Source organism: Lipophrys pholis, assembly GCF_963383615.2.
Source record: "Lipophrys pholis genome assembly, chromosome: 19".
Classification (NCBI taxonomy): Eukaryota; Metazoa; Chordata; class Actinopteri; order Blenniiformes; family Blenniidae; genus Lipophrys; species Lipophrys pholis.
Window position 1 is genome coordinate 10,502,089 of NC_137647.1, and position 23,041 is coordinate 10,525,129.

The 23,041-nt window shown below is 42.6% G+C and overlaps 1 protein-coding gene across 1 annotated transcript in view; it reads left to right on the top strand.

Annotated features, from left to right (window-relative positions):
- Positions 1-23,041, top strand: part of cyth3b (cytohesin 3b) — a 33,803-nt gene that overhangs the window by 8,114 nt on the left and 2,648 nt on the right. Inside the window, exons 2-12 of the mRNA XM_080487955.1 lie at positions 12,216-12,298; positions 12,755-12,819; positions 13,712-13,778; positions 13,986-14,104; positions 14,638-14,718; positions 15,355-15,467; positions 16,529-16,677; positions 17,209-17,320; positions 20,814-20,890; positions 21,846-21,917; positions 22,052-22,206. Coding sequence (XP_080344081.1) covers positions 12,216-12,298; positions 12,755-12,819; positions 13,712-13,778; positions 13,986-14,104; positions 14,638-14,718; positions 15,355-15,467; positions 16,529-16,677; positions 17,209-17,320; positions 20,814-20,890; positions 21,846-21,917; positions 22,052-22,206 — 1,093 coding nt within the window. The remainder of the gene's footprint in view (positions 1-12,215; positions 12,299-12,754; positions 12,820-13,711; positions 13,779-13,985; positions 14,105-14,637; positions 14,719-15,354; positions 15,468-16,528; positions 16,678-17,208; positions 17,321-20,813; positions 20,891-21,845; positions 21,918-22,051; positions 22,207-23,041) is intronic.

A 23,041-nucleotide genomic window follows, 5' to 3' on the forward strand; every position in this document is an offset into this window, starting at 1 on the left:
CCACCTCCTACCCCCACTGCTGTAAGATGCTGCTGCATCATGCAAAATTAATTCTTCTTTCATGTGGGGAGAGGATGAGGAGTGACTGCTCCGCTGGTGCTGCGAAGCAGGCTGAGGTTGTTGCAGTCCTGTCGCTTTTGCCTCCACGTTCCCCATCATTGGCTCTGTGCTATTTAGAGTGGCAGCAGTGCTCTGTTTGTCACCAAGAGGAGCTACAAAGAGCACAGCAGGATGACCACGTGATACGAGGACTCCTGAGCAACCTGTCAGTGTGTATATCCGCGTGCATGCTCGCGACGGTGTATTTGCACAGTGAGTCGGTTTGTATATGTTAAGAGGAGGGAGATGGAGACGTGCAGCAGTGGCACGGCTTCATGAAGAGACCGATAGGGAAGCGGATGCCGCAGTCGGATCTGCAAAGTAGGTTAGTGGCGCAGCGCTCAGCCCAGCTGTGTATACCTCATGCTTCTCACTTGTGGAGGCACTTCTGTATATATAAATGCCCTACGCAAGTCTGTGAGTGTGTACGTCTCTTAATATTATCGGCGCGCATTCTCACTCTGAGGATTAGTGTGTGCTGCAAGCCCCTCGCCATGTGTAGACAAATGGAGGAGATCAAGTGGGGAGGGATATGGATGACAGTTAGTGGATTAGAGGTCAGGAGCTTGGGCCTCTTGCCGTCACCGTCCCGACTGAAGAGCTCAAACACATTTAATGTATATAAACCGGACTCAAGGATGACAGAAAGGCAACCCTGAAAGGAGAGCAAATAAAGAGAGGAGGCTTCCCCTGTGCTTTTTATTCCTGACACAGCCTGTCATGTGAGTTATCGTATGATGTGTCGCCAGGATTTTCTGCTTCTCACTCCTCATTTTTACTCGCTTTTCCTTTGTCCTGACCCCTGAATTGTAACGTTGTTTTCCAAGACAGGACAGTTATTGTTACTGAAGTGAGGAGTGTGCAGCGTAAAATGAATTGCCTTGACCGAGCAGGTCAGGGTGACAATGTCCAGTGTGGCCGGGAAGGACCCTGAGAACTGAGTGTTTCTGCAGTGACAATGGCAGCTCGACTCGTGGCTGCCCTCAGACACACACACACACACACACACACACACACACACACACACACACACACACACACACACACACACACACACACACACACACACACACACACACACACACCCTTTTTCTCCATCTCCATGTCCACGTTCTCACACCCACCACCACATATAACTCATGATGCATCAATGTCATCACTCCAACTGATGATGATTGTGTATGATTGATAGCCCAGTGTGGCTGTGAGTGGGTCATGACCACTACAACACACACATACACACACATCTGCAGGGACCGTCTCTGAGTGGTTTGCAGTGGCTCCCGGGGCACAGGTTCCTTCACACATGTATTTAATCTCTTTGTTGACCTTTGTCATGTTGAATTTCTGTCATCATCACCGACTTCAATGCAATATGTGTAACCGTAAATAATCTGGCTGCTATTTTTGTCATTCTCTCCTGTTAGTGTAGTGTCTGAACAGGGACATGATGCAACTCCTCCATCATTAATCGTCCTCATAAGTGGTCTTAGCTGATACCTAAACTGAAGCACTAATAAGTAATTATACTTTTTTTTTTTTTTTCCCCTGTGGGGAAACTTCAGTCACTGGTATTGAAAACATCAGCAACTCTCCATTGCAGCATCTCCCAGGAGATGTGTGGTTGGCATGCATGCCTGCAAGCTGTGAGGAGGCCACACATGTGCCTGGTTTGATGGTAACACATTGATTTCCAGCACTTACCCGTCTTAAAGGAAGAGGAGACAGATCCACTATGTTCCAGTTGGATGAAAACTATTCATATTCAAATGTGCATGAAAAACTTTTTAGAAGTGTAATGAAAGTACTGGGTTGTGATGATGTATTCTGCATGTCCTGCTATTTTTATATCTCTTTCACAGCAGAGCGTCTTATTGTGCCGTCCTAGTGAGAGCTTTATTCGTCACAAACTAAATACAGGAGATTATATCAGGATTTTCTTGCATTTAATTTTTAATGAACTACCAATTTGGGCTGCTTCCAACAACCTGACAATTTAGCATATGGTGACAAAAAAAAAAAAAGATTCACTTATTAAGTGATTCTTTTCCCAAAAATAAAACTGTCACTCTACTGGCTATTCAAATGAGCATGAATCATTCTATATGTACCTTTTGAAAAATAGGGGTTGTAAAAAAAACAAAAACAAAACAATAATGCAGCAGTCATTGTCACTTCAAGCCTGAATGTCGTGCACAAACCTGCGATGGCACCAAAATCAAATCTTAAGTCAACGACGGCAACATAACTTCTACAGGAGCAAACATTGCATCAAACATGACCTCTTCGTCGTAACAACGTTTCTCACCCGAATCCTTCAGCAGCGTGGCGTTAACTTCATTGTTAATGCAACACTGAGGCCACATGGGCCGTGCTAACACAGATGTTTTTATCTCACTTTCATCTGCTTCAACCCCCCCCCCCCCAAAAAAAAACCCAAGCGCCTGCTCCTCTGTGGAGGATGATGCAAGGATCTGAAGTGTTTACTCCTAATCAGTGTTCAACGACTTAGATTTAAGATAAGAGGTGAAATAATGGGCTCCTGTGTGCAAAGACTCAAGATCTGCAAAACCCCTTTATGGAAAACCTGGGAAAAAGTGATGGTCTGACCTGAACCGCCCACAAAGTTTGTGCAATAAAGGAATCCTGGCTCAGGTTTGAACTTATTTATGAACTCTCTTTCTCTCCTCCTCATCCGGCTCTTCTCCTTCCTCCTGTCTTGGAGCAACAAAAGTGGAAATAGAGTGTCACAGCTGGAACGCCTCCGTCTGTCTCTGCTTACGTCCCTCAGTGTCTGTTGCCTATCTGCATGCTGTTTTTCCAGATTTAAGGCCTGAACCCAATCCAAACAGCCTGCGCCGCTGCCTCCTCTGTAGTCTTTGTTTCTCGGTCACGTGCGGTTCTCCGTTCGTCTGCTCTGGCCTTCCATATCAGACTGTGGGAGCTGCTGAGACACTACAGTTATTTCCTGAGTGAATCACGCAGGATCGCCGGGTTTCTTCAGGACTTGTATGTCATGGTAGTTCAACCTCACAACACTGTGCCCCCATTCACGCCGGACCTGAGATAACTTTCTTCTTTTTTTTTTTTTCTACTCAGCATATTCAAGATTTTATTCTTGCTCAGCAGATAAGCCGATTACTAAGACAAGAGTGAAAATCCGGCCTGGACATTGTTTTCTGACCCTTCAATGTGCTTTCATCTTTGACTATATTGTTGAATTTTCCTTTTTTGAAAATTAAAGCCTCAGTGTGAATCACATGTTTAGGTCTTGAGTGTCCCATTGTAATAGTCAAAGCTCGCAGTCTTAAATACCAGGTGCTGCAGCGTGTTGGCTTCCTTTTGCTATTTTAATGGCTGTAATCAAGGGTCGCTCTCAGAAAAAATTCTTAGCCATTATAATATGCCTGTATACAAGTAGCAAGCCACCCATTCATTAGTTGGTCAATAGCACAATTGCTTTGCTTTGCAGAGCAAAGGAGCAATGCAGAAGCAATGCTTCCAACCACACCTAATTTTGATTTTAACTGCTATTCTGAGAGTCTATATCAAACCCAAAGTGAGTTTTCACCCCTGTTAGGAGTAGAGTGCACATTTAGCCTGGTCCAAAATTTAAATTCGATCCAATGAGGTGTGCATGGTCGTCACAGACAACCAGAGACTTTTTAGCTCAAACTTGTGGACTGAACGAGGCAGTCGGTGTGTACTCTGGAGCAGCTGCTTTCACTCTCGACGACAGGGTCTATAACCTGCTGCTCTGGAGCCACATACGCCTCTTTAGCCTCTTACTAGTGGCTCCCTGAAGCAATTACACATTTATATTTCGTTAAACATCTTACATGTTTTGCACACTGGGCCATCTTTCAATTATACGCTTTCTCTTGCAGCTCAAGATGCATGCATGGCACCTTTGAATTTGAGAAGACTTGAAAATGAAAATGAGTCACATCCCACTATATTGCCTGCACACTGACTTTCACTGCAGGTGATAATTGCAGTTTCCAAACATAGTTTTCATGACCAAAACATTCTAAAGGGAAATAGTTTGGAATTTATCCAACGTGGAGACATTCATTTGTGTTCACTGGCTAAAAGAGTTGAAAAAGCTAAAATGGCAAAAAAAAACAAAAGCCAGCCTTTTATTCATCCTCTCTTGACTTTATTGGGTACAGAGTAGTCTGTTCATAAATAAAAGCCGCCTTTTTTATGCTGGTGGTTACTACACATTTAAGTGGTTGTTTTTCATTAAGAACCCAGTTTTATGTACATTATATGCTTACTGGGCGCCTCTGCCACAGATCGAGGCAGATGCACTCCAGCCCCGATCAGCATATCGGCACCACGTTCCTTCATGTGCTCCATGTGAACAAATCTGGCCAATCAGATAGAGAACTAATGACAGAGGATGGAAATCTGGACAAAGAAGAACTTGTGCAAACTTCTGAGCTCCTGTTTATGCTGCATTTTCATGTGAACACAGTGAACTTTCATTGAAATTAAACTTCTTCAAACATAAATGGAGAGAAAGTCCATAAACTTGAAGGAAAGATGACAAAAAGCCACAAACTTCATTTAGGACAAGAGAAAGAACATTATTTGGAGAAAAGAAATCTCAAATCACACATAAGTATTGTCATGTACAGTTCCGTAAATGTTGGACAATATTATTGAGTGTTGGGGGGCATGAAGAGAACTTCATCATGATTCCACATAATGTATGTGATTGTCCTCCCACGTTTTAGCTTCTTGATTTGGGAGGTGGTGTTGTTTTGTAAAAGCTGAATTCCTGGTCAATTAGGAAAGGTCTTGTCTAGACGGGGTGTGGGATTACAAAATGGATTACGAGCAACAATGTGAAATAAACAGACAAACCTGCAACAGGGTTCATTTCCAGCATTCCTTTGTATTGCTGTCAAAATATCAGATTGATGACGATTCACGAATATGTAAAATGTGTGAATCGCATAGGGCATAAACATGCATTTTTGTTGGGAATAATCTGAAACACGGAAGAGGAAATGATGCATTAGATACCATGCTTGTGCAGTCACTTTCCTATCAGTGAGGATAAAGAACCAAGGATCCGGACGCCAGAACCACTCTGAGGATCTTTACATGAGATGCTCCAAAAATAAATCACAAACTGTTTTTCTAATCCAAAAGGGAAGAGGAAGCTTTGGAGTGAAATTTTGGCAAACGCTTTACTTGTTCATGAATAAGTGACTGTGACTAGTGGGTTCTCTGAAGTGACTGTCTTGCTTCAAGGGATTGTGTTATAGGGTCTTTGAGGCTTTGAAGAATCAAACAGCTGTGTTGTGTTTGATGTAACCTCTGATTTTCTGTTGTAATCTAATTTTCATAAAGGGGATGTTGTGGATGTCTCCTCCGAGATGAGCGCTGACAACAAGTGACTGCTGCCCACTTGAAAAATCATCGGGCGATGTATTTAAAGCAAAAGAACTGTGAAAAGAGATCTTTTTTTGATAAAAGTTTACAGATTTGAGAAAATAACTCGAGCATATTCAACTTTCCCCTCACATTCATCAAAAGTGATGTTTTCTGTTTTCTGTCCTGCACGTTAGATGTGTTAAACACATGGACATCAGTCTGTTTCTCACATCAGATGTGTTTACAAAGCTCCGGCTTCCTTTCATTCTGAAGAGACACACTGGGATGTTTCAGGATGTTAACAATTCACAAACTTGTAATTTCTGATTCAATGGACAGGAAAAAAATAATAATTTTTACATTCCCGCTTTTCTTCAGCTGTGTATTAACGTGTTGACAGACATAAAACACACCAAACCATTCTGCCTGTTTCCACATTCCAGGACAGACAGAGCTTTGTGATCAGAAACTGGCTGGTTCGAATCCCACTGTCAAGAAGTCCTTTTTTTGTACAAGGCTTTTGCTACTGAAGCAAAGTCTTTAATCCCTAATTGCTGAGATTGTGTTGGGAAAGACATCCGACCTAAACGTTGCGCTAAATCTTGTCCAAACGTGCACAGCAACCCTGGCAGCACGTAGAGAAACTTAGACTTAAAGAAAGACATCAAAAATCAAACTCTGAAGAGGCGACTTTCTTAAATGTTTGGATTTCTATTCCTCGGTAATCTGCGTTTTCTATCCTTCTGTTCATCTTATTCTCAGGCTGGAGCTACAGATTCTTTAATTGAATAGCGTAGCCTGATGAGCTTTAATATTGATTCGTTTAGTGGATTCAGTCCCAACGTCACCAATTCATACTGAATCTTTCCCTTTTTCTTTTCCAAGTGTCCTTCGCTGCTTCCGAAGGATTAAAGCTCCTCTTGACTGGACGAGTTTGAAGGATCTGATGCCCAAATTATATTTGATAAAATAATGTCTAACCTTTAACCGTAAAATGAATAAACGTCGCTGCGGCTGGTGTGTCTTCAGCAATGCTGGCCTGAGATTGAATTTAGGCCACATATAAACCACCATGGAGCGAAAAGGGAAGTTGTGACTGTTGCAGTCGAATCCTGTATGAAGTTAGATTCCTCATATAAAAGAAAACTAATGAATCTGAAAAGAGAGGAAAAGCTGCCGCACAATATTAGAGCAGTGGAAAGAAATGAAGAATGAAACTTGGTGGTGTAATGAAAACTGGTCGGACCAGACAGGGCGGTTTCTGTGGGAGGAATGTGGATTATTTCCATATACAACTACTGTCATCTGTTCAGAGGCAGGAGCTGTCAAAGAGGCTGTCAGTATGTGAGTGTGTGTGTGTTAGTGCTTTATGTGATTGTTTCTGTGTGTCTCTTGCATGCTTTTGGAGCTGTGTGTAGGAGTAAGGCCGAGCGGGGAAAAAACTACACACCGAACAGCCACAATCACAGTCTGCATGAGTTGGAAACAAGCTGCTAAAAAAACAGTGCAGCTGCGGTACAGACTGTTGTAGGACTGACCGGCATGAGGACACAGGTGCCTAATGGCATGACAGTCATCATGGGAATTGTAGAGGGAAGAAAATGAAGTGTGGGATGTTATTAGTTCTGGAAATGTTAATTCATTCAGAAAATGTGATTTTTGTAGAAGTATTTTGTTGAAACAAGTGTTGGATGTTTTAGTTTTCATGCACAACGAAGCCTAAATGTCACGTTTACTCGACAAACTGCGTTTATGAGCTCATAGAGGGTTAATCTGTCACTATGTCACAGACTCACTGATATACAGACTACACACACACACACAGTCGTGTTCAGCTCGGCTTGTTTGCATGCTTTTGCCTCAGCCAAGCCACAAGTCAGTGTTGTGAACTTGTGTAAGTGCTTCTTTAATTAGGCCGCTGTGGGAAAAGGGACTCTGCCCACCTCATGTTTGATGTGTTTGCTATTGTTCTGAGGAAACCAGTCCAGCAGTCATGATCGCGGCAGATATCCCCTCCCTTGTCCTGCTGAGGAATCGGGAAGTTTTTCAGCGGCTCTGTTTGCCGTCATCATTGTGGTCCACACTGTCGCTCTCATCAGAACAATATTATATAGTAAAGATGAACAGGCTCAAATTTTTAGTTTGGAGGTGTAGCAGAAATAGACTTTGCTGTTGTTGGATTTATTCATGTTATTCACTACAAATTCTTCATTAACATAATAGTCAACAATTTTTCATGACCAGAAGATGAATAGGATAAAAACATTTGAATCCTTATCATAAAGCAGGACAACAAAATAGCCAAAAGTTCACTCTGATGGCCTTTGTACTGTATCTCATGCTGGAAAGTCTTCGCTGTCAAGGACATTTACTCAATGACTTTGTGACGCTTGCAGACCTTAAGAATCGGATCCCAATCTCTTCCTCTTATCAGGAAGATCAGGACAGAGAACCAAACTCCTGCTGCTGCCTGGACGAGACAATCATGTATTATTCAGGAGCAGGTTTCAGCCTCTGGATGCATGTGCAACTTCAGTACCAACAGCAGCTCTAACATGTGCAGTGCCACTGACGTGTGTTAATGGTTGTGTTTTGGACGCAGCAACATAGACGGCGACCGCCGACCCGAACAAGGAGCATCATTGAGATCATAGAAGAGCATCATGATTTGATTTGAAAGACGACATCTGTTATTAGTTGCATGCATAATTTGCATGTGATGTTAATTTCTCTTAAGTGAAAAACAGGAAGCTGCACAGTAGATCATGATTCTAATGAGGTCATAAGACTTAGAGTGTGTATTTTCTTTGACCAGTTTCAACATTCATATAAGATGAGAGTAGATTCCTTGAGCATAATGATATTCTGAGCTTTGTCTTGTTGGTTTGCAGGGACTTGAGCTTTTCTTTCCCAGGGGAGAAATGCAGCAACTCCTGGATCGGTTAACGGTTTCATTCTGGCAAACTGTGCGGAATGTCAGCATTTAGCATTTCTTCATCCTGCTGCGAGCCACCACTGTGTGAAGTCACGCTGCAGGAGCATAGTGCAGCACAAGAAGTTGTGCGTTTGATGGTTCTTGCAAACCACCGCCGAACACGTCACCCACTCAGCTAGTAACTCAACCTCTTTGGTCACCTGGTGAAAACGTCCATTACAATCCGGTTTCTTATTTTGCGAATGCATCAGCAAAAACCTCAGTAATGTATTTGGTGTGGCTCTTTCACCCCAGGAGGAAGTAATGGATACAGCTCTGTTCAGGCTGAAATTGGCAATCAATGAACAGGGAAGTTTGTCCGTTATATCGACGTGACCATAGATCCTCATCAGTTCAGTCGAGCTTTCTGATTTTAACTGGACCTTGCTGACCTTTTTTTGTGGTCCCGACTTGTTGCGGGTCTTCAGTTGGAGAACGCTGACTGTGATGGCGAGCTGGGAAAGGGGAAGCTACGAAGTGTGTGACCCATTTCTTTGGACATAGTCTGAAGCATGTGACTGTCTGAGAAAACTTCAGCGCTGTGGAAGTTACTCATTCGTGCACGCTTGGCGGCCGATGGGGGGGAAAAAGGCCAAGCATGCAAGTTTGAGCTATTATGATGATGTATTGATTGTAACTAGAACGGCAGCCCCCTAAGTCATAATATGAAAAGCCTGAGCGTGTTGCATCAGTTATGTATGTGGCTGTGCTGGGGGTTAAGTGTGCAGTGTTCATAACCTAATATGGATTTTCTTTTTTGTTTTTTTGTGGGTCTGCTCTCTGTGGAAATACACACACATAAACAGACTCTCCTAGATTCCTCCACGTTCATGTATAATGCATCAGAAGTCCAGTGCCTGCCGTACAGTCGTAGTCCCTCTCCCTGTGATATCAGATTACTCTGCGTTTTCTACATGCTACAAAACGCACACAGCAGGGGTTTGTGAACCAAAACAGATTCGGGTCCCCTTAGACAATTTGTCCCTTTCTCCGGTCCTGGCCAGCTCTTTTAGCCAGAGTAGGAGGGATGGAGGAGTGTTTTGCGCATTACGGACGTAGGTTGCCTGCAGGGTTTTTTTGCTCCACAATTACGGCATTATTAGACGACCTAACTGAAGCCAAGAAAAGAGAGCAACAGAGGCACAGAGTGTGAAGATGTCTAGTTGGCTGGGATCGGTTCCTACATCACTCCCCAGTCTTGCCTTTTCTTTTCCGTTTGTGTCTCTTCCTTCCTTTTGCGTCTCTGTTTTTCTCGCACAAAGACATCGCCTCCTGCTAACTTTTTGCTCTTTTTCTCCTCTCCACCAACACGGATGCTCTCCCGGAGGTCTATTATTGCAAAGTTGACGAAAATGAACCAGAAATTAATTCCACATTTAATTGGATCAAAGTTTCTGTTGTCGGCCTTTTCATTCTATCGCAGGATCCTCTTCTGGAGGTTTACACTGAAGTCGTAAAATTTAAGATCAATATTGATCTTGCCAAAACGGTTTGACATTTCCTGGACGATTCTTATTTGCTTGCTTGCTCATGTTAAAACAAGAAGTTCCAGAAACATTAAAACACTCATAGCAACAGATTAGGTCAGCCTAATTCATTCTCATTCTTCAAACACTATCCGGACAAAACACAGTGCAGCCCCTTACTTACTATTTGAAAAGAGTAAGACCTTGTAATTGTTGTTTTTAATCAAGTATAAATTCTGAGATTAAAAAAAGAATCAAATCCAAATCTAAACTTATGAAAATGCTTCCTTCAATCTGCCCCCCCCCCCCCCCCCCCCCCATTTAATTAGTATTTATTAGGGAAATGTATATTATTTCTGTCATGTCTACAACATCAAAGCATGAAAGAATATCAGAGAGAATAGAAATCTCTTTCTCTAAATCCATGCACCCACACAGCCCCAATAATCCCACCCCCCACCCCTGTTGCTGCTTAGCAAATGATTACTAAAATGAATTTGATTGTCGGTATATATCATTATAGTAGCAGTTGTGTTGCCGGTAATGGTTTCCTTGTCATGAACGTCTTCTTGAACTGTATTTTTTCATTGTATTCACGCCAGAATAAAAGCCCTCTCCACATCTTAACAAATTAAGAGTGAATCACCACTCGGTCTCACACTGCTTATCAGATGTGGTATTTATACTCCATTAACATCTGACCTGATTTGAACTTGTGTACAATTATCGATAAAAGTTGGGCTCTTTTATACATTCGATATTACTGTTCTAAACTTCACTTCTCGCTTTTATACCTTTTTTCTTGTTTTATTTTCTCGTAGAAGTTGATCGAGTGCCTGGGTAATAGGGTGGGAAATAACACATCTGGATCTCCGCTTTCTGGACTCAGAATGCTCGTCTGTGATAACATGAGCTTTGTACCCTCAGAACGTAATAACCTAATAGTCCTTGCTGCTTCTGTCACTTTGTCTTCCAGAGCAAAGTCGAGAAAGAGGGATTGATTCAGACACTGAACGAGAGGGAAAGATACAAGAGTTAGATACAGAGGAGAGGAAATAACTTTCTTTTTTTTTTCTCTATTATTTACAGTTCTGGGGAGGGGGGGGGGGACTGAATTGCAAAGCTGCTTAGTGGTATGATTCAGTTGGGGGATTTGATTCTGCTCTCACCCCCACTTCAAGCACTGGGATGGAGGCGGACAAAGAGAGAGAGAGATAGAGGGGGAGTGGTGTGCATATGTGAGAAACAGTGTAGGAGAAGCACAATCTGGTATAGCTCCATGTGAAAATGACCTACTTCCTGTTAGCTCACTCTCAAATGGATTGCTGTTCTCTAATGTGTGGAAGAGGGGGTGGTCCTCCGAGGCGTGTGTGTGTGTGTGTGTGTGTGTGTGTGTGTGTGTGAGGGGAGAGGCTGACGTGGTGTAGTTTAATGAAGGATAAGTAGGTGGCCTCTGGGACCTTCAGCGTGGAATAAAATATAAGTCGTGTGTGAAATGTAAATTCTGTATGCATGGTGTGTACAATGTGCACTAACCTGTAAAGCATGCATGTTAGGTGACACGCCTCTGATTCAATGTCGAGGTAATAACTCAAAGAAGAGGGCCCGATGAGCGTAGAGTTTCAGAAGGCCGATATTTGATAGTTATATTTGTGTGTGTGTGTGTGTGTGTGTGTGTGCCCGCGTGCGTGACAACCTGGATTTTATTTATATCCGGTTATATATTTTATTCAACTATTGATTGAAGTCAACAGTGCTTTACAGACAGATTTCTGTAGTTTTATCCCCGTTTCTAAAGACATTTCTCACAAAAAAAAGAATCCATTTGTGACTTTGGTATGATCTACTTCTAACACCTCTATAATGATGCAGTTTTTACTAGAGATTTGTATTTATGAGCAAACTGCTAAAAGCTAAAAAAAACGCCACTTTGCATCACCTTCTGAGCATTAGAGATGTGGTTTGTGAGCATCAGATTGACATATCAGATTGACGTAGCAGCTAAAAAACCCAGATTGTTCCCTAAAACTTGCGTGGTGTTCGACACTGGATTGAGAGATGCAGTGGCACCTCCGTCAGCGCATTCGTTCGGGTCACATGTAATGTCTTTGGAATAGATTCATTTAACAGGTATGCATTGTTGAGTTTAATCCCTGTGAGTTCTGACTGGATGGTAGGAAGGTGAATTAATTTAATCCATCCTCGTAACCCCTCCCGACCAATCCCAACTTCCCCCCACTCACATTTCTCTCACTCACTCTCTCGCTCTGCTCTGTGCATTTTTCCAGTTCCTGAGGACCTGTCTTTGGAGGAAAGAGATGAGCTGTCAAACATCCGACGCAGGAAAAAAGAGCTTCTGGATGATATTGAAGTGAGTAGCAAATGGTAATAATGAATTGCTTGTAGATGTGATAATTGGGGAAGGACAATACACCCAGATCAATGGAAATGATTTGATTAAGGATTCTGAGCAGACTACATGCAAATAAATAGTTATTCAAGTGTCTTGTACTTTTCAAGACTCTTCTGATCAATACGACTGCACTGAGCAATATTTGGAATATTATGATTTTGCATGCTGCTGCCGTGTTTAGATTGTTCAAAATTGCACATATTATACATTTGCTGTTGCTTTCATCATTTAATATTAGTTGGAATGTCCTTCCGTGACTGACCTACATTGTGACGCTGACAAGCTGTACAGTGACCAGTCCTGTCACACTACCCTTGAAGTCGTTTACTTTTTTCTTTAAATAAATATTCTGTTGTGTTTGAGCTTATAGACACTAAGTCTTTTGAAATAAGTGACTGAGTGCTTCGTTTGCAGCGGCTGAAGTTTGAGATCGCAGAGGTGATGACTGAGATCGAGCAGCTAACCTGTGTGGGTGAAAGGTGAGTGAGTTGTAGATGCGTTACTCGCAAATTTTTCAAAAGATCTTTTGGCCCTTAAAACTAAAATATGTAATAATTTTCATACATCTGTTATTCTTGCTCGGTCGTTTTGTTTGACCAATTTTTAAAGATGCCCCCGATGAATGTTACCTATTTTTGCTGACGAGAACAGGAGACGCAGAAAGTGGTTGTGGTTGAAAGACGACAACGAATCAGTCGTCAAAGCCTTTGTTGATTCACGTTCTCAACAGCCATTTAATTAACCCACTTTTCCTGTTTATTTTGCCTCTCCCGCTCTTTTACCGTAAAGCCTTCAAACATACAGTCACTTTCAGCGCGAGCGTCACACCTGTCGTTTTGTGTGCGCGTGTTCCCGTGCTAATCCCCCTCATTGTTTGAGCAGCGAAGCCGGACATCGCTCGACTAAACATTAGCCAGACTGCGCACACTTGGCGGCTGCCGTTTGATTGGCTGACGAGGTGGAGCGAGGTCCTGTGTCAGGCTGTGAGTTCAGTGTGTCTCAGGTGCAGCTGGCAAAGGGGCCGGGGCTATTTTGGGCTCACGGGAAGCTTAGGGAGCATTCAAATTGACACAAAGGTAAAGAGTTTCCTGCAGGATGCATGTAAACTGTGTTTTTAAATCGTAGCATTAAAAAAAAAAAAAAAGGATGTAATGTTGCAAGATTTTGCAGGATGCATTGAAATAAAGGCAGGAGCTGCACCGTTGAGTGACCAAATTACTTGGTAAATAACCAAACGTGTTGTTAAATAAACACTGTGATGGTTTGTCTTACATAAAAACCAAGCTGAGCTACGAAAAAGCCTAGCCGCCCAGGAGGGGAAAAAAAAAAAAACACACCGCACCCACCTGTCATGTTCTGTTTTTCTTACAGCAAAACCACACAAAGAAACAAACAGATCGCCATGGGGAGAAAGAAGTTTAACATGGACCCCAAGAAGGTGAGGTCAGACCCTGATGTGATTCCTTATCACGATCGATAACACAGCCGCGGATGGATTCCTCTTTTATGATTTAATTTGGCCCCTGTAATTACATTTCTAAATGTTTCAAGGCCATCCGTCAGGGCTCTTAAATGAAACCAAAATGAGTAATTGAAGTGCATGTGTGGCTTCTCTTTTCCCTTTTTTTTTTTTTTTTTCAACCAGGGAATTCAATTTCTTTTGGAGAACGATCTTCTCCAGAACACCCCAGAGGACATTGCACAGTTCCTTTACAAAGGCGAGGGCCTTAACAAAACAGTAATCGGGGACTACTTGGGGGAACGGTGAGCTCTCCGTTTCTTTCCATCTCTCTCTTTTTTTTTTTTCCTTTCCTTCCTATCTCTCGGTTATATCTGCACCACACGCATTCAGACACGGGGGCAAAACACTGGAAAACTGCTTGCTTGGATTTATGGAGGCGAGCATTGCTGGCGTTAAAAAAACAAAACTGAAGGGAGGGTTAGTTCTTCTCGAAGGGCAGTCAAGGGGGGGGAGACGGGTCGTGTCATGCAGCCCTGCTCAGTTCCACAGCAGCTCTCTGTCTGGAAATGGGACGATGACATGGTCGCATGGTTTTACTTCCACCTTGAGCCTAAACAAGTGTGACTTTATGTCTGCAGTGGGTTTCGAGGGCTGTTTCTTCATTTCAGTGTCTGTTCCCTGAGCATCTGATCATTTATTAATAATCAGAATAGCAACTTTATGTTCTTGATCTTTTGTGGTTGACTTTTTTTTTAATCTAAAAATAATTTAAAATGTCCATGGATAAAGAGTATTAATAAGTACAATTTTGACACGTATCCCTTCTAATCCTCAGCGATGACTTTAACATCAAGGTCCTCCAGGCGTTCGTGGAACTTCACGAGTTTGCAGACCTCAACCTCGTTCAAGCCTTAAGGTGAGCCGGTGGCCCCTTTTATTGCAGGTGTGTGTTTGAGGCTACAAGTGAGAAGATGAAATACAGCCTCAAAACGCTCTGATGCAGTTTCCAACATCACGAGAAAGGGTTTTACAACTCTGCTATCACGGCGATAAAACCTGCGCGCCTCAGCAGTCGCTCGGTAAACAGCAGAATTATGAGCGTATAGCAAATCAGCCAGAAACACACGCTTATGCTCAAATGTTTGATTTTCCCACCACGGGCTAGGAGATTGTCTTTACATGGCCCAACGGAAATAATCCAGGTGTAACCTCTTCCTGAGCGCTTTACGTTTCTGTCCTGATTGTCCCAACTTAAGCAGAAACTGATTTTTAATGCCACAGGATACAGAGGATATACTGTACATCACCTGAATGTTTATGTTGCATTGATAGGATCCAAAATTGTAAAAGAAACAGTCACACACGGCTCTGTGAACAATCTATTCTTCAGGTTGAGTAAAGCTGTGTGCATTCATTCCAAAAGTTGCTCCTCTTCTTGGTGTGGGGAATTATCTGAGGCATATAACGCGGTTTGTCATGTACAATGAAGGTACACGTGCGCGTCAATATTTCATGGCATGTTGTTCTGTTTGCCCTCTCTTTGCTGTTGCAGGCAGTTTCTGTGGAGCTTCAGACTTCCGGGCGAAGCCCAGAAGATTGATCGAATGATGGAGGCGTTTGCCTCCAGGTACTGCCAATGCAATCCCGGCGTCTTCCAGTCCACAGGTACCACACACACACACACACAGACACGGCAGATACATGAGTCAAACCTAGTCAGACAGCCCGGGACAGATAACATATGGCATCTGGACCATCCCGGCCTCAGATCAATCCCTCTGACTGTCTGTCTTCCGTCTCTAGACAGCTGGACCTGTTTCGGTGGTATAAATCTTCAGTACATGTCCACCTAAATCACCCTCTCAGGACACAGACATCAACCCAGTTTTTGATGTTTATTCTTTTAGTCTCAGTCCGAACTTGGCCACTCACTTGGGACCTTTTTTATTTTCCTCCCCACGTTGCACTGTCCCTCTCAGCATGCTCACTAAACCCAGTGTAATCAGTATTCGTGGCTCCAGCAGTGATAATGAAATTGATCATTGGTCAATAGCGGTCATTAGCACAGTCCCGGCTCGTTGTGCATCGTCTGCTGCCGCGGTGTCGAACGTCGAGGGGGACACAGGTGACAGCACGGGTCATGAATATTGATGCGGCGAAGCGGTGACACACCCAGACTTAGTTATTGGTCATCTCTCACGCCGGGGTTATAAATTACAGGGCAGAGGATGTTGACCGGGGCAGTTAGTGTGTGGATGGATGAGGTGGAGGATGGTGAGCAGGGGTTATGATGTGGAGTTGCAGGAGCGGTGGATCATGGATGTTTGTGTGTTAACAGTGCATGTGTGTGTGAGACCACCATGCTTTTGGTTGATTAAATCCCTGTTTTTATGAGACAAGAGTGCTAAATTTGGTGTGAGAAAATCTTTTGACGGATTACTGTCTCGTCAATCACATATCTCCGGTGCTGTCACGTTGGCATTATTATATTAGAAAAGCTGAAGAGCAACCTTTACACCTGCATAGCTTGTGTTGAAGTGTGAAGCATGTTGCCTTTAAGAAAAAAACCCAACATTTTGTCATATTTTAGTATGAACTCAATTTTACCTTGTTTAATGTTTTTATCAATCTAATTGTTAGAAATCCAATCACAAATGCGTGAGAGAGAGGAAGCCCGCGCTGCATGTTGCGTTTCCCACTGACCCTGCATGTAATTGCTTCCGCAGACACCTGCTACGTCCTATCATTTGCCATCATTATGCTGAACACCAGCCTGCACAATCCCAACGTCAGAGATAAGCCCCCGGTGGAGCGCTTCATCTCCATGAACCGAGGGATCAACGAGGGGGGGGACCTCCCGGAGGAGCTACTCAGGGTGAGAGCTTTGACTTTATTAGTTTGTTAGGTTTGACAAATGTAACCTGTGTGGCGTTGCATTTTAATCACGGTGTTGGTTAAAGCGTAACATGGATTTTAAAATACACTACATGAAAGTCAGGGGGGAAAAAAACAAAAAAACAAACCAAATGCGCAGGCTCTCTTCTGTGCAAAGCAATCATGCTTCACTAATTGAGATATTGCAGCTCTGCAGACTTTGCACTGGGTGCTGATGCTGATGATTTTTCATGATTTCGCAAAGAAAAAAAAGACCTACATGATGTCTATGCCAAAGTGCTATTTGTTTTATTTCGAGTGAATGCATAAACATAGACACTTTATTAAAAACTGCCTGAGCTTGCAGAGTCACTGAAGTATAAATCATTTTGTCTTTGACTTCCCAGCACCGTAATGGAGTTTGTCAGTGCTCTGTGTAATGCACTGTGAGTGTGCATGCTCATTTGGACGTTTTCCTGCTGATGGAATATTTCTGTGCACCTCAACCGTCTCTGCCTTTTTGTCTGCATAGAATCTATACGACAGCATCAAGAGTGAACCCTTCAAGATCCCGGAGGACGATGGGAATGACCTGACGCACACGTTCTTCAACCCAGACAGAGAAGGCTGGCTGCTGAAATTAGGTTAGCATCAGACTCGATCAGCTGCCGAGGGAATGCGAGACATCCTGGGCGACTTTATTTGGTTACTCGTGCATTTTCTTTTTTTTCCTGCTCTGGGATATTTCTTTTTTTTTTTCTCACGAGAACTTTCTACTGCATGCGAGAGGCGATTCCAGCTTACGCACTCTTAGTTTTGTGGTGAGGTCCGATGATTTAGACACAGTGCAGTGTGAAGTGCACTTTATAAACTTAAAGTTTAGTTGAACTAAAACCAGATTAAAAGCACAAACTTCTCAGCTGGAACATGGGTGCATATTCGGTGTTAACCGATGACCCAAAACATGCAAGAAACATCATTAAAGACGACAGCTAATCTTTTGAGTTGGCGTAAAATTACATTGAAACATACATAAAGTGTTTGGGGGGAAAAAAAATTAACAAGAAGCACAAAGAAACGGAGAAACCGTGCAGAAACATTTATCTTTATATGCAGCTTTTTAAAACGCCATGAGAGAAAACTGAATTATCATCATAATGTTCATGAATGATTAATGCCCTGTATATGTTCAGATCCCTATAGAAATGCTTTGCACAGATTATACTTTAGAACCACAGCTAAATTAAAAATAGCTGAAATAGCATCTCTTGTGGCGCACATCGACTCAATCATTTTTTCGTGCATGTGACTCATCTTCTTAGTTTGAGTAATTTCTGCTTCTAACTTGAGCATGGGACATTTCATAATAAGTTGAAGCAGCTTGTTCATGTCGCTGTGAATGTTCACGAAAGCGATCTCAAGCAATGTTAAAAGTAAATGTGGGTGTTTGTGTTGATTGAGAAAATTCAGAGTTTGCAAGCTTTACTTGAGTTTCCATTGTGGTTCATCACACATTTGGAGTTGTACACTCAAACTTGTTAAAACTATCCTTAATGCTTTCGTGGAAAGCCCGCTGTAAACCGTAATTTACGAGCGAATGTGTGTGCGCGCGGTCTCACGGTCGTGCATGCCGGCGTTTTCCATGTGGTTTTGATTGCTGCTCTTCTGCTTGGCGGTGGTATCCAGCAGATGTTGCTTACCTACAGCATCTTATCACCTCTTCTTCAACTTCCTCCTTTAACAGATTGCTTTTTTTCATGCAGTTAGACATTGATTAATTTTGTAGGATAACGACAGTCCAGTAGCGTGGCTTTTGTTTGTCCAGGGTTAGAGCGCAAACTCGCTGCAGGTGGTTACGTTTATGACTGTTTTCTCTCTCTCTCACACACACACACACACCTGGCTTTGACCTGTGCATTCTTCAAACTCTGTGTAACGTCTCTGTAGCCTCATCAAGCTCCATGAGTACGAATGTAAATAGCCCCATTGTGGCTCACAGACCTAACATGATTACATTCTAGCAGTGTTCCTCCCCGGGGCCATTTCTCGCACCAGTTCTCACTATGATATTTCTAATTTAACTCTAAAAATAAACCCTGGAGGATGTGGAGGAATAAATGCCTTCTTAGCAAATCTCTGCGCACGGAGCGGAAATTTGGCCACGCTAATTCAATAGCCAGAGTCTATTGAAATGTAAGGAAATCGGGTGCTGCTGTGATTGCGGGTGGCCCGTATAGGCCCATGTGAGTCAGTGCACGCGCACTCACACACAGGTTGCGTTTCTTATTGTGTGCTGCTGTGATGCAGTGCAGGTATGCACACGCAGGCCAGACATGGTGTCTTTCACCAGGGAAGCTTCCTCAGTGTCCCTGCTCTGTCTAAATCCCCTGTTTTTTCCTCCAGCGTGAGGCTGCACAGTGACCGCCACAGGCTGAGTGCTGCTTCCAACCACCAAGCTGGACATTCGCGCTTGCCCTTTCTCCGCTTTAGTTTCTTTCCGTTCTGCGATCCAGCATGCACAAGTTACCACACGAGGTGGAGAAGTTGCTCTGGGGTGTCTTGAGTTTTTTTTTTTTTTTGCATGCATGCATGTATTTGTGCATGTACGCTCCTTCAGGGGTGCTTTAGGTGCCATGTTAGGTTCATATCAAGAGCTAAGTTTGCTCCCTTCGCCGAAGAGCCAACAAGGTTTTTTATCTTGTTGCTTTGAAAAATGAATAGGCAAAGTCGGTAATAATTTAGGAGTTGCTTGAGTCATCACTTGGTGAAGCTCAGAGTCGGAAGAGATAGTGGCCGTCAAATTGCTATCGCGTACAAACCCGCTCGCCTGCGTGTTTCACACAGTTAAAGAGAACAGCTTCCTACAGTTTATCACAGTATCAGCGATATACATTTAGACTGTCGTCACGCGATGTAAGAAATACTGAACATTTGACTTAAAATCTGTTTTTGAAATAGACATTGCATATGTCCAGAGGAAAAAAAAAAATCTAAGGCAATTCAGATTTTTATAAAAATATAATGAAACGGGAACATCAGCGTATTGTTAAGTTAAAGTGGCCTCTTACATGAAGAGAGAGACGTCTGGGTCACAGTGACTTTTGTGCGGCATGAGGAATATTTCCTGTAGTTTGTGGTCTCATGACATTTCCCTGTGGTTGAGGATGGGAACCTAAAGCAAATTGAATCACAACAGCAAACTAATGTGCAACCTTGTATAGTCAGTTATGTTAATTTAAGCATTTGGTCTTTATTTCTTGCCCGGACTTAAAAAAAGCAGGAGTTTTTATTTGGAGTTATTTTATTCTATCTTTATTTTTTTAAATTGTTTTCATTGCTTGATCTAATTTATATATTTCTTTTGTACATTCTTATAAAGTTTGTACGTGTGTACTTTTCTTTCAGCTTTACATAATCGATCTAATTTGATTGATTTGGTAAAGGACTGTGGCAATGTTAGGAAAAGTGCTATAAACACAAAGTCTATTGGTATTAAAAATATCTAAGATACAGTATATACATCCATGTCCATTGACTAGTACAATCATGGAAGCTGGGCTTTAAATTCCATTCATAAGCCTCCCCATTGAGGAATACTTTTATCATAAAGAACAGTGGATATTGGATGTGATAGTGTGCCCCCCCCCCCCCCCCCCCCCCCCCCCCCCAAAAGAGTGTCTGTCTCAACCTTGTCAGTCTGGGGTTACAGGAAGAGAACGAGAGACTCCCTCAAGCCAACATCCACATAAGATCCAACATGCTTAGAAGTACCTCCAGAAGCTATGTGCAAGGGTACAGAAAATAAAGTAAAACTGCTGTTTGGAAGGCAAAGGATGAACAAATACTGACCTTCCTTCTGTTTATTCACTTTGGGTTAAAAGAAAAAAACTTGTTATATCTCTATTTTGACAGTATCCTTGCTCTGCAGCAAAATGGCCTAAAATGTTTGCCCAATACTGTATTTACACAAATTTATGGGGTAATTTCATTAAAACATTCTGGAGAATAAGAAAACACCGGTGGATGTAGGTCAGCTTGCTTGGCGAGTGTCACATTCCTGCTCTTTTTCCTGACAGGAGACAGCCTGTCACTGAGGCCATTGTGTCACTTCCTGTCTCCTCTGTCTATTCCTGCCAGGGGGTCGAGTGAAAACCTGGAAAAGAAGGTGGTTCATCCTCACAGACAACTGCCTCTACTACTTCGAGTACACAACTGTGAGTACCATACCGAGGTCGTGTGTTTGTTGATGGTGTGCGTTGACCTGGAGTGAACACTTCTGACGCACCGCAATCTGAGTTTAGTTAATTATCAAATCATTTTAACTGCTGATATTAAAAATGCAGGCAGTCCATGTATTACACTCTGAACAATATTTACCTGAACGTGCTGCTCCAGAGTTTGCTTGTTATTTGGCTCCATTCCTGCTTCCTCTCCTCCGCATTAATTATGTAATGGCGCAGATTGCTGGGTTGACGACTGCACTCTCAACTTCTGCTGCAGCTTCACATTTTACCAACGCGTGTGACAAATGTATAAACGATATCCTCTCGTAAGTAAAAGCCACGTCGGAGGGGAGAGTGAGAGAGAACTTCCAGTCGCCTTTAATTTCCACCCGTGGCCACAGTGGGGATTTGTTACATCCCTGTTTTAATTGATATAAGTGGTTGTTAATTGTTCAAATTAGCTCTTGATTAGTTCGAGTACCAAGAGGCTGTTAAACCTTTGTCTTGACGCCCTGATGTTTGTCTGCTCGTGTAGGACAAATCTGTGAGTAGTGGTCCTTGAAGATTTTTATCAGTCCCTTTGTGGCATTGCTGCTACATCAGCACTGTCCTCCCTCCGCCCTACTGTTATCCTACAGGACACTGTCATTACGTCCTGTCCTCTGGTCTGACTGCAGCATGCGCACATTATCCAGTCCAGCAAAGAACCTGGAGGACGAGGAAGGGGGGTGGGGGCTCCAAGGCTGATTGTGGGGTTAAAATCTTTTTCATAAACAGCTTACACACCTATATTCTCCTTTTTTTTTTTTTTTAAATGATTTCTAACGATTTAGTTCTCACTTTATTTCCTTGCACTCTCTCTGTTCTTTTTAAACTTCCCAATTGTGCAGTTTCTTGTTTTTCTGGCTCCTCTCATGTTTCTGCCCCTCATCCCTCTCCCCGTTAGGATAAGGAACCTCGTGGGATCATACCCCTGGAGAATCTCAGCATCAGGGAGGTGGAGGAGCCAAGGAAACCTGTGAGTGTTGCCTCATTAGAGACCTCAGCCTTACAACAAGTATCTTTCTCCCAGTTACTTGTTCAATATCTGCATTCTTTTCTGAATCAGTGTTGATCGTTTGAAGTTTCCGACACTTCGTCCCCTTTCTTCAGAACTGTTTCGAGCTGTATAACCCCAATCACAAAGGCCAGGTGATCAAAGCCTGCAAGACGGAGGCCGATGGGCGTGTCGTTGAGGGAAATCATGTGGTATACAGAATATCTGCACCCACGCCCGAGGAGAAAGAAGAGTGGATTAAATCCATTAAGTAAGATTTCTTGTACAAGTAACAGCACATGCGCCTCCCTGACCTGAGCTTTTCCTAATGTTACACTTCATTGAACAAACAGAAGCTGTAATAAGGTTTTTTCATATCGCGTCTAAGAACTCATGTTCCTCTTATTTGACTCTATCTTTCTATTAATAAAACTAATAATTAAAAAGCCTTGAATTCACCCATCCAAGTTCTATCTGGATCATAAATATGTTCCAGAAATAAACCTTGGACTGTAGATCACTACTGATATAAACAAGGTCCACATTTTTGTTACCAAGCACAATTTCTTTCTGGTCTCAGATGACTTGTTAAGCTCATTCTTTTGTTTGTCCCTGGTGCTCCAGATGTTTAATCTGAAATTTAAGACGAATTTTGGGATCTTATTGTGCCCCAATAAACCAAATCTGTGATTAATGACGGGGATTTTAGGGTCAACATTTGAAAACACTGGAAAAACAAGAAGGATTAAATTTTACATTTTAATTCAGAATTTCATGTCTTTCGTCTCAGCTGAGAATGAAGAGAGGTTTCCTTTATTTTTTTTAACACCTCTAAGTTTTATAATTAAATTATACGATGTTTGATTAAAACAGTGAGAGGTGATTTCTTCCTATTAGAAACCACATAGTTGTGAGAATAATGATACCCTTGTTGTTTGTGACCTATATGCTGGATGTTCTGTAATCGCCTTCATAGGAGATGGTGCAATGTCAAAGAGAGTTGGCTCAGCAGAACATGCCACATCTATACTGTAACATAGTGTCGCCCCCCCGTTCCTCCTCGACCCCCAACCCCCCCTCCCCTCTCACCATACTATCAAAGAGTA